General features: G+C 39.2%; 1 protein-coding gene across 1 annotated transcript in view; it reads left to right on the forward strand.

The window, feature by feature from the left end:
- Window positions 1-12,446, forward strand: part of ADGRD1 (adhesion G protein-coupled receptor D1) — a 550,408-nt gene that overhangs the window by 237,795 nt on the left and 300,167 nt on the right. Inside the window, exon 14 of the mRNA XM_075274895.1 lies at window positions 7,678-7,751. Within this exon, the coding sequence (XP_075130996.1) occupies window positions 7,678-7,751 (74 nt within the window). The remainder of the gene's footprint in view (window positions 1-7,677; window positions 7,752-12,446) is intronic.

The following is a 12,446-nucleotide window of genomic DNA, read 5'->3' on the forward strand; positions in this document are numbered from 1 at the left end:
TTTATACTCAACTTGACACGGTACTCCCTGTACAGGTGCAGTTCTTCACTGAAGCCACAAGAGTACACCTCAGCTTCAGTGCACATGTGCCGTAACTCCAGTACTTGCACAATGAAGCCAGGGTGTATGTCCTTGGCTTTACTGAAGATCTGTGCAGGCACTGGGAAGAGTCCTTGAAGAAGATGCTGAGAACTGTCAGAGTCCAAAAAGAGGTTTGTATAAGTAGTTGTTATTTTTGATCACTTCCCCTGGGGATGCTACTATTGGGAAGCGTGGCACGTGGCTTTCTATTTACAATATTCTATTAACTTTCTATTAACAATATGTATAGCAATCAGGGAACCAGGCTTTCCCCAATTGCTATCATGGTGCTGTGGTGCCCTGGCCATTTTCTAGTACCACTTTGCTGCTCTTGCCTATGAGATAGCAATGAATGGAGAAACTGACTGTCCACATAAGTTATGGTGTCAGATTCTTATTGCTAGTCCCATGAAACAGCTGAAGTGTAAACTGGAAAACTCACAAATTCAGCCACAAATCTGGGTATTACCTTTAAGTCATTCAAAGATGCCTTTCTTGAAGAAAACAATATTACGGGTTATGGACTCTAGATTTTAAAGGGACTCTACCATTAAAACCTTTTTTTGTAGATAAGACGTCGGAATAGCCTTTAGAAAGACTATTCGTCTCTTACCTTTATACGTGGTCTCCGCTGCGCCGCTCCTTAGAAATACCGTTTTTTACCGGTATGCAAATGAGTTCTCTCACAGCGATGGGGCAGGCCCCAGCGCTCAAACAGCGATGAGGGCGTCCCCACCGCTGCCAGAGAATTGTCTCCAGCGCCGTCTCCTCCTTCGTCTGCAGCGTCATCTGCAATGTCTTCTTCTGGCGCAGGCTCGTAACTTCTAGGCGTCGGGCCTTGAGCAGAGCAGGCTGCGCAGGCGCACAGGCCACGGGAAAGTAGGTGCTAACAATACTGGCTATTTCGACATCTTATCCACAAAAAAAAAAAGGTTTTAATGGTAGAATCCCTTTAAGGACACATTGATCCAGGGTTTTTATACTGACTGCCAGATTGGAGTCAGGAAGGAATTTTTTCCCCTGAAATGGGGAAATTGGCATAAATCTCATGGGCTTTTTTGCCTTCCTCTGGATCAACACTGTAGGGGACTGTAGGGTTATAGGTTGGACTTGATGGACTGATGTCATCATCCAACCTCATGTCATCTACTATGTAATTTTCTAATGGGCCAGAGAATAAAATATTTTCAGGGAGATCTTCTGTAAAGTGGACCCCTGGAATGCTATATATCTTTAGCGAGCCACTGCCTGCTCATTCTTCAGCTGTCTTTATTTTGTCCATAGCTGTACCTATTGGAAATATATTGGTGCCATTGGTGTCTGATGAGTGGTTATTGGGTAGTGGAGTACGCCCTCTTGGCAGTTAAGAAGACTTCCATCATGACTTGTTCACAACATGTCTGTGCACAAGCTTCATGTCAATCCTAAACATGGTTGGTGCCCTCTGCATAGTAATCATGCCTCCTTTTCAGATACAGTCTCCCCCACAGAATCCATGGTTGACTATATGCTACTGACCAACTCATATGTTAGCCATGAAAGGGCTACTTTCTGACCGAAATCTTCTCGCTCCAGTTTATTAGAGGGCAGCGGTCATACATTTATGATTCGCAGACTGCCAACTATTAAAGAAAATCAAAGAAGTTTTTGAATGTTTTGAAAGCCTGTTGTGCATAATAATTTCTAACAGTGAATTTAGATTTTTTTTAATTTGTGAAAAAAAAAATTATCATTGGGAAGTTTGTCCAATAAACTTTGATTTATACTCAGACGGTTGAACATTTCAACTTTATACTGACTGTTTGCAGGATCATCAGAGAATAATATAATTTACATAATAATTTGTGTATACTGTATACCACAGTATTTTAATACATACCTTTTAATTTGAGACTAGGATTTGATACAATTGCCTACATTTATTTACAACATTAATATGACAAATCTAAAATCATCTTTGGACATGACAACCTGACATTCACTTGAAGGCTTTGACTCTACAATAAAGTGTAGTGATTAAAATGAATTATTTAAGAGAAGTGCAGTAAACCTCTAGTCGCCTGCTTGAAGGCTATAGCCGTCTCTCAAGATAAAGGCAATAACCCTTGTAAATATTTGTTTGGTATTTTCCTAAAATTATACCTCACGGCAGACAGTTAATTTAGCACACAAACAGCCTAGTGTGACCCCGTGTGAAGTAATGTTCCTCATACTTTTATCAGCGCTTCACATCTTGTCTTAATACAGCAGCTGCCCAAAGCAAAGGACTAAGAGGAAAGGATGCTTGTCTAATATTTTATGAGAGCTTTTCTGAGTCTTTGTAATGTGTTGACTTTTTACTATCCCTAGGCAAGGGATTTTAAGAAATCAACCTTATCTTCAATTCTGTTACAAGATGTTCTTATATTGCCTCTCTTTTTCCATTGTATTTAGTACTTTACTTTTGTCACATTCCCATGTGGCAAAATTGTACTGGACAATATTTTCCTGTTAACTGTTCACATTTATACAATGTCTGCCCGTATCTTATAGTAAGGACTGCCTTTTTTGCTTTGATTTCTATTACAGAGTTTCTATATCACTGTTAATCAGTGCACAAATAATTTGGTATTATAATGTTAATTAAATAATAACGTAATGTTACATTTATAAGCAGCCTTCCAAGAGGTTTAACCTTACTGCTATATAGCATAATCTTCTTCTAACACAGGGGTCAGTAACCTATGGCACACCAGCTGTTGTAAAACTACAACTCCCAGCATGCATACTTGCTTTGCTGTTCTTGGAACTCCCATGGAAGTGAATGGAGCATGTTGGGAGTTGTAGTTTCACAGCAGCTGGAGTGCCGAAGGTTGCTGACCCCTGTTCTAACAGGTTAGTCTATAGCAGGGGTAGGAAACCTTGGCTCTCCATCTGATGTGAAACTACAACCAATGTGCTCCATTCACTTCCATGGGAGTTCCAAGAACAGCAGAGCAAGTATGCATGCTGGGAGTTGTAGTTTTGCAACAGCTGGAGAGCCGTACGTTCCCTACCCCTGGTCTATAGTATAAGGAAGCGAGTGAACATAAAATGAATATGGTTGAATTTCAGTCATAGTAACCCTAAAGTAATGACAGCTCAAATACCCTCCACAGCAATGAGAGCCACAGTGCCCCCAATAGCCAAGACAGCTAGAGGTCTCATAGTAGAAACAACCATTGTGCCCCCCATAGTGTGGATAGCTACAATGCACCCACGGTATAAGACAAAATGTCCTCATTAGCGGTGGCAGTCATGCTGCTTTCATTGAAGCTGTACAAGGTGTCTCAAATTAGTGCTCACAGCCATATCCCCCCCTTTACCAATGCTACTATTCATGGTGCCCTTTATATATTTTTTATATACGTTTTCCTGTTGCAGAACTTGAAAAGTGTAAGTGGTTGTCTACTGGCAACTCTCTCAGGCGATTGATCTTTTGAGCTTCATGGTGCCAGTACATTAAACTTCACAGGATCTCACGCTGTCTTTAAAGGGATTCTATCATTCAAAAACCATATTTTTCACTAACCCCACATTAGAATAGCCTTTCTAAAGGCTATTCTAGTTGTACCTTTGTTTTTCTTATGCAGGCAGCCATTTCTGCATAAAATAGCTTTTTGCTGTTATATTAACAAAGCTCACAGAGCACATAGGGCGTTCCCCGTCATAGCCAGAGTGTTCATTCTTTCCTCCAGGCTGTTTTCTTTACACCCCCTTGAATGATGAGCTCTCATGGTCTGCCTCCTCTTCGCTGCGTCATCAGCAGCATCAGAGCCGACAGCGCATGTGCGGGATCTCGCAGAATATAGATGTTGCTGATGAGGCAGCAAAGAGGAGTTATGACTAGAATAGTCTTCATAAAGGCTAGTCCAATGTGGGGTTAGTGAAAAATGGGATTTTTGATTGATAGAATCCCTTCAAAGAGGACCTGCCATCAGGTATGAGAAGCCAATGGCATATATAGGCACTATGACCCTAAACATGTTTCCAAATCTATTCATCCTTCCAAAATTATAAGTCCTTTTAGTGTTTATGCAAATTAGAGTATAGTAGCATCACTGCATCACATACAGCACACAGAGACCACCCCAACAGAAACCTCAGTATTAATGTCCACTTGGGATAATATAAAATAATTTGCATCAAGAACTAAAAGGCCTTACATCTTTGGAATAGCTGAATGGATTTGGGCAAACAAAACACCAAAATGCTCAGGGTGCCAGCACCTATACATCAGTTGCCTTTGCAGATCTATTGACAGGTGCTTATTAAGGGTTCTTGATCTTATTAGAGATGAGCGAACAGTAAAATGTTCGAGGTACGATATTCGTTTCGAGTAGCCCCTCAATATCAACTACTCGATTCGAATATCGAACCCTATTATAGTCTATGGGGGGAAAATGCTCGTTTCAGGGGTAGGCAACATTCAATCAAATTACACTTACCAAGTCCACAAGTGAGGGTCGGGCTGGATCCTCCGAGAAGTCTTCTCCGTGCAGCGTCCCCGCGGCATCTTCCGGCTCTGAATTCACCCTGCCAGGCATCGGGCCTGGGCAGAGCCGACTGCGCATGTCCGCACTACAAGCGGGACCAGCGTTGATTGGCCGACTGTATAGCATTCGGCCAATCAATACAATCAATGCTGGTTCTGCATCAAACTTTTCCATTCGAATAGCGAGTGGTACTAGAGTATTTTGAATACCGTAGTATTCGATCGAATGCCTACTCGATCGAGTACTACTCGCTCATCTCTAGATCTTATTAAAACGTTCTGTAGCCATGTGTCTGAAAATGAAAGCTCTTGAAGATTTTGTCAATCTCCTGATACATAAACCTTTTTAGAAATCCAGTTATGAATAAAGCATGTAGGACATTTATTATATATGATGACCACGACCAATGCATGAGACTAGAAGTTGTGCTCCTTCCCATACTAGGAATAGGTTCACTGGTCTAAAAACACATTATTCTTTATATGACAACAAGTGGGAGGTGTTCTATAAAGCTTGCTGGAATCGTTGTCATAAAATCAATGACAGGGCCATAATCTGAAGTAGCTCACAGATGAACTTTCATGCTCAGTTAAACCAGAGAAACATATTATTTTAAACAAAAGCCAATTTGCTCTTCATGGAGAGTCCGCTTGTGGGTTCTCTTAATAGGAAACGATTGCAGATCGATGTTTTTAAATGAAAAAGTTCTCCCTTGCTTTATCCAGCTGTAGCTTTGTTCTTCTGACATATTTAGCACTGCCACAGTTCCTACAATTATTCTCTGTATAATACCAGTTAGTTGACAGATTTGTTTGTGAAATAAAGCAGGTTTTGTCTGAATGTCTTCTGAAATAATTCCTTGAAGACGTAAAGAGTTTTTATTGTTGTGTTTCATCAGTGGCCCCTGTTGACACCACAATGACACTGCTTGACAAAACAAGACCGAGCGCGCCTTCCTACTGTTATATCAAAGCATTACTCTTGCCTCTTGTTGTGATCTTCTATTAAATATAATCATTTGATTATAATTTTTCTAGTGTAAAACCAGAACAAACATTCACTGTGCAGGTTATATATTCATGCATATAAGATTCTCATGCATTGCCATTTACAATGATACTTTCTTACTGAAGGCAATACACAGTTTATAGATACACTATACCAGTATATTTTGGCCTTAAGCTGCCAAGAAACATTAGATAAATTTCCGAGGGACTTGGACCTGTATGTTGGGCCTTACTATTTCCATGATGGTGATGCTGGGGAAGATAAGGATTGGGTTGGTTTTTAGCATGCCTAAGGACTTATCTATATGACCATGAAAGACAGCCGTGTGGTAACTGTTTTAATAACATCCATCGCACGTCCGGTTTGATAGCACATTGAATTCTGTGTCTATTCACATGTCCGTTTTTCATTTTTCTATTCACATGTCCGTTTTTCATTTTTCATGACTGTAAAGAAAACCTGACATACACTATCTTTGTCCATGATAACAGACATAAATAAAAACATGGAAATTGACCCATTGAAAATCATGGGTTCTGTAATGACCATGTGAAGTCTGTTTCAAAAATACACACACATACAGCCATTTTTCATGGACATTAGGTCTGTTATAAAACGACACAACCATATATACATGCATGTGTCAGTGGAAATAAACAGACATTTAAAAGAGAAGGAAACTGTTGATTTTTAACATCAATTTTTCATCGACTTTTAGTCATGTGTCGTTTTTCAACATCTGTTTTGCATCAGTTTTTCACGATCAGTTAAAAAATATGGATTGATATCCATTTTTAATTTAAGTAAGGTCCCATGCACATGCATCAGTTTACATCTGATGTGGAGCTGAATTTGCAGCAGAATGCACTCAGATGACACTGAAATTTCACTCCGATTGTCACCCAAGTGCATTCCGCTGTTAATTTGGCCCCAGATCGGAAGAACACTATGTTGTGTGCATAGGGCCTAAAATGAATACAGGATAAGAGCAATGGCCATTAAATAACAAATGCAGATGAAGGCCCCTTAATTGGGTGTTTGCCTGCATTCACCTCAATGTAAAAAACATGACTGAAGCTTTCCTCCATCAGGTTTTTTTACTTTTCTGAAGGAGGAAAGGGTTCCGCATGCAGGACATTTCCTCCCATTACAAATGTGAACAAACATGCCACTGTTATTGCCTGTTACTGTCATCCTTTGATGGATGACAGCAATGGACATTAACAATGGTAGTATGAACCCACCCGTAGATGTCATGTGCATGGTACCTAATCCTATTGTTCTCAGGGGAATGAGCTGCTGCCAGAGTATGGTAATTACTTCCTTACCATTTCCTACTGAGGAGACATGCACACTCTGACAATCTAAGGGTCGATTCACATTAGCGTATGTATTCCGCCCGGTTAGAGTCCGCATGGAGCCCCCCCGGACGGAATACAATCGCAATTCGAAGTGCTGTGCTGTAAAAGCACACAGACCCCATAAACTCTAACTGGGCGGAATACATACGCTACTGTGAACCAACCCTAAGGCTCCGTTCCCACGGAGTAACGCGGCGCACATTCAGACATGTATACACGTGTCAGAGTGTGAGCGCTCAAAACAAATCCCATTCACTTCAATGTGTGCCGGCTCACGCATGCTACATATTGAAATCAATGGGTTAAAATGCCTCCCATTGATTTCAATGTGTAGCGCCTGTAAGCCGGCACACATTGAAGTGAATGGGATCTGTTTTGAGCGCTCACACTCTGACTTGTGTATACGTGTCTGAATGTGCGACGCGTTACTCCATGGGAACGGAGCCTTAAGTGTGTATATGTATGGGAAGGTAAGATATAGCTGTCTGGTGACTTTTCAGCTGTAGTATGAGAATTTTATTGTACACAAATTGTACAGGCCATCAATATACTGACCCCAGAAAGTTCCTTTAAGTAGATAGATTGATTGGTAAAATGCACTTTTTAAGACCTACGCAAAAGGCTGTTTTGTCATGTTGAAGTAGGCCAATAAGCTAAAAAATGACTATATTTCTGTGCTTTGCTTTCTAAATGTACTGTTCATTATTTTGCAGTCTCATCGACTTTACATAGAAGCTGTCAACAATAGCAACAATGTACACCTGTATTGTGCCTTCCTGGACTTCAGGTTAGTCATTAGACATCCTTTTCATATGTTAGGCTAAGGCCCCACGTTGCGGAAAGGCTGCTTCTTTTTGTTGTGGTTTTTTGAGCCAAAGCTAAGAGTGAATTGGGCAAAATGGAGATGTATAAAAGTTTCCTATATATTTTCTATTCCTTTTGCAGCCACTCCTGGGTTTGGCTCAAGAACTGGAGCAAAATCTTCAACCACAAAGCAGCTTTTCTGCAATGTGGGGCCTTAACTTTACTTGGGTTAAGTATTGCTTTTTAAGTTGATACCTTGTGAAAATGTGCATATTTGTTGTTTATGGACCTCCAATACATGGTTCTGTATTGTAACAACCTGTACTATAGCAGCCATAGCCTAATGTGGGCCCATAATGTATGTGTCACGCTTAGCATGGAGGCATTTGGAATAAAGTGAGCAATGGTACTAATGGTACTAATATATATATATATATATATATATAATATATATATGTATATATATATATATATATATATATATATATATATATATATATATATATATGATGGAGCTGTGATCACAAGGTGTTGGCTATGAAATGCTGCTAATGGCAGTCACATATCATAAAATTCAGGCTTATCATCCCTCTTGTCAAAGGTTTGTGTTCCTGGAACAATGTCAGAGTGTATTTGGACACAACCCACCCAGTTGTCAATTTATTTATACATTTCTAGGAGGAGTAACATAGGAACCACACAATGTAGATTTCTAGGAAAATACCCTGAAGTATTGTGATATCATGAGGAATATACTAACATGGACATGTCTACATACTGATACACATTCTTTACAATTACTCCACAAATCTCCATTTTTCCCTTATCTAGCTTTTAAGATTGTTTTCACAGTGCAATAGTGTGGAAGGTGGCTCATTACATCTTTACGCGAATAGAACATGTAAATACATATGGCTTCTGCAATAATTTTACTGCTCATAAACCTATACAGAATCACTGCAAATTTCTAACAACCACACAAACAAAACAAATACAAAAATATAAATATATTTTATTAAGCAAAGAAAAACACATAAAAACATATAAAAACACACATACACAGAATTTAAACATCCAGAATGATTTTTAGTCGAAGGGCCCATGTAGCGGGAAAAGTCGCGGTGGAAACACATCACAGTTTTTCCTGTAAGGCTTTTCACAGAAAGTCCATAGAGTTTTCCTCTGTGGAATTTCAGCTTAAATGACATACTAAGGAAACCACTTTTTGTTGGTATAATTGACATGCTTCAATTTCCAAAAGTGCAACAGGAACTGTGAAATTCCACCGCTTTTGCTGCGGCATTTCTGATGGGGCCAAACCATGGTCACATCCCATGGGCCCCGAGCTAAGGCTGAAGCCCCACCTTGCGAAAAATCTGCAGCGGAAAAGTTGTGTTTTCAAAAATTGCTGCATATCAATTATACCCCTGTGGAAATGCAGATTTTTTTTTCCATTTAGGTATAATAGGGCAAAAAGTTCCCAGAGGAAAACTTTGTGAAAATGCAATGATAGAAATGTGATACTTTTCCGCCATATTTTTTTTCCTTTTTTTTTTTTTGCTATGTGCAGCCTTTGCCTAAACTACTGTGTTCACGTGCAGTTTTGCTGCAATGTTTCCAATTATTGTATCTCAATGCTGAATTTCTTTTTATATACAATGGGAAGTCTCTAAAATTTCCAGAGTATGTAAGGACCATAGGTTGCTGCTATAGTAACTGACCTGAAAAGACATTGTGCTTGTTGCATGCCAAAAATGCATTATTTATGTCAAAGTGGAAAAACTAAGAATGAATCTACATAGAGACACTGTAACACATTATTTAGTGGAAAATAACTTCATGTCTGGCGGATATCAATTTACTGAGCAGATCACACCTATAAAAACCTTGAAATGAAGCTACTGAAAAGACATTTTCGGTAAAGACAGGTGTTAATTTCTTGTACATTTTTGAGATATGCTTTTTTGTTGTTTTTAATTGACCTTAAGCATCACATATTAATTGGAAGAAGCACCGAACAGGGAACCTATCACATGCAAAATGGAAACTAATCTACGGGCAGCATGCTATAGAATAGGAGGAGCTGAATAAGTTGAATGGTTTTGTGGGGAAAATTCTGCATAACTTTCATTTTTCGCATCCACTTTACTTTAAAACGCTGCGGTTTCTTCCACATGGGGGCCCGTCCTAAGGCTAAGGCCCCACGTTGCGGAAACACAACTTTTTTTGTTTCAGATTTTGTTGCGTTTTTTTTTGTCAAACCCAAAAATGGCTACAAAAGGAATGGGATATATATATATATATATAGGAAGTTCTTATACAGTCCTATGAAAAAGTTTGGGCACCCCTATTAATCTTAATCATTTTTAGTTCTAAATATTTTGGTGTTTGCAACAGCCATTTCAGTTTGATATATCTAATAACTGATGGACACAGTAATATTTCAGGATTGAAATGAGGTTTATTGTACTAACAGAAAATGTGCAATATGCATTAAACCAAAATTTGACCGGTGCAAAAGTATGGGCACCTCAACAGAAAAGTGACATTAATATTTTGTAGATCCTCCTTTTGCAAAGATAACAGCCTCTAGTCGCTTCCTGTAGCTTTTAATCAGTTCCTGGATCCTGGATAAAGGTATTTTGGACAAACAATTCAAGTTCAGTTAAGTTAGATGGTCGCCGAGCATGGACAGCCCGCTTCAAATCATCCCACAGATGTTCAATGATATTCAGGTCTGGGGACTGGGATGGCCATTCCAGAACATTGTAATTGTTCCTCTGCATGAATGCCTGAGGATTTGGAGCGGTGTTTTGGATCATTGTCTTGCTGAAATATCCATCCCCGGCGTAACTTCAACTTCGTCACTGATTCTTGAACATTATTCTCAAGAATCTGCTGATACTGAGTGGAATCCATGCGACCCTCAACTTTAACAAGATTCCCGATGCCGGCATTGGCCACACAGCCCCAAAGCATGATGGAACCTCCACCAAATTTTACAGTGGGTAGCATGTGTTTTTCTTGGAATGCTGTTTCTTTTTGGACGCCATGCATAACGCCTTTTTTTATAACCAAACAACTCAATTTTTGTTTCCAAAATGAAGCTGCCTTGTCCAAATGTGCTTTTTCATACCTCAGGCAACTCTATTTGTGGCGTACGTGCAGAAACGGCTTCTTTCTCATCACTCTCCCATACAGCTTCTATTTGTGCAAAGTGCGCTGTATAGTTGACCAATGCACAGTGACACCATCTGCAGCAAGATGATGCTGCAGCTCTTTGGAGGTGTCTGTGGATTGTCCTTGACTGTTCTCACCATTCTTCTTCTCTGCCTTTCTGATATTTTTCTTGGCCTGCCACTTCTGGGCTTAACAAGAACTGTCCCTGTGCTCTTCCATTTCCTTACTATGTTCCTCACAGTGGAAACTGACAGGTTAAATCTCTGAGACAACTTTTTGTATCCTTCCCCTGAACAACTATGTTGAACAATCTTTGTTTTCAGATCATTTGAGAGTTGTTTTGAGTAGCCCATGATGCCACTCTTCAGAGGAGATTCAAATAGGAGATCAACTTGCAATTGGCCACCTTAAATACCTTTTCTTATGATTGGATACATCTGGCTATGAAGTTCAAAGCTCACTGAGGTTACAAAACCAATTTTGTGCTTCAGTAAGTCAGTAAAAAGTAGTTAGGGGAATTCAAATCAATAAAATGATAAGGGTGCCCATACTTTTGCACCGGTCAAATTTTGGTTTAATGCATATTGCACATTTTCTGTTAGTACAATAAACCTCATTTCAATCCTGAAATATTACTGTGTCCATCAGTTATTAGATATATCAAACTGAAATGGCTGTTGCAAACACCAAAATATTTAGAACAAAAAATGATTAAGATTAATAGGGGTGCCCAAACTTTTTCATAGGACTGTACTTCTCCCTTCTGCTCAATCCACTCTTGCCTTTGGCTCAAAAAACCACAACAAAATCTGCAAAAAAAGCGCTGTGTTTCTGCAATGTGGGGCCTCAGCCTAAAGTGGCTTTTCAAACACAGATATATATTATATGGTTTGACTTTTGGACTCCATGTCAGAAAAGTGGAACCACAACTGAGGTAAAAAGAGTGCGTGTCTCTGCTGACACAAGCTGTACACAACATATTGGGCACTGTAATGGCGTATCTTTTGAAAAAATGTAGTTTTAACTTTTCACTTTTAACTGTGCATTTATTTCTTTAAAGTAAATTAATACAACACTCAAATTTTAAAAATTTTCAATATGCTCCTTAAAAAAATTCTTGATGTGTAGTTTACAAAATGGTGTTACCTTTTGGAGCTTTCCATTGTCCTGGTACTTTAAGAGCTCTTCAAATGAGACATAACACCCGAAAACTATTCCAGCATAATCTGCCCTCCAAAAGCCAAAAAGTGCTTTCTTTTGTTCCGAAGCTTGCCATATACACATTCAGCAGTTTACGACCACATATGAGGTATTGTCGTATTTAGAAGAGATTGTGTAAGGAACTGTGGGGGCTTTTCCTCTTTTAATCCCTTGTGAAAATGAAACATTTAACATTTGATTTAGAAAAAAAAGTAATTCTTCATTTTCACATCCCAATGTTAATAAAATATGTGAAACAACTGTTGGGTCAAACTGCTCACTATACCTTATTTGAGGG

This window comes from Leptodactylus fuscus, chromosome 1 (assembly GCF_031893055.1).
Source record: "Leptodactylus fuscus isolate aLepFus1 chromosome 1, aLepFus1.hap2, whole genome shotgun sequence".
In the NCBI taxonomy this organism is placed as follows: domain Eukaryota; kingdom Metazoa; phylum Chordata; class Amphibia; order Anura; family Leptodactylidae; genus Leptodactylus; species Leptodactylus fuscus.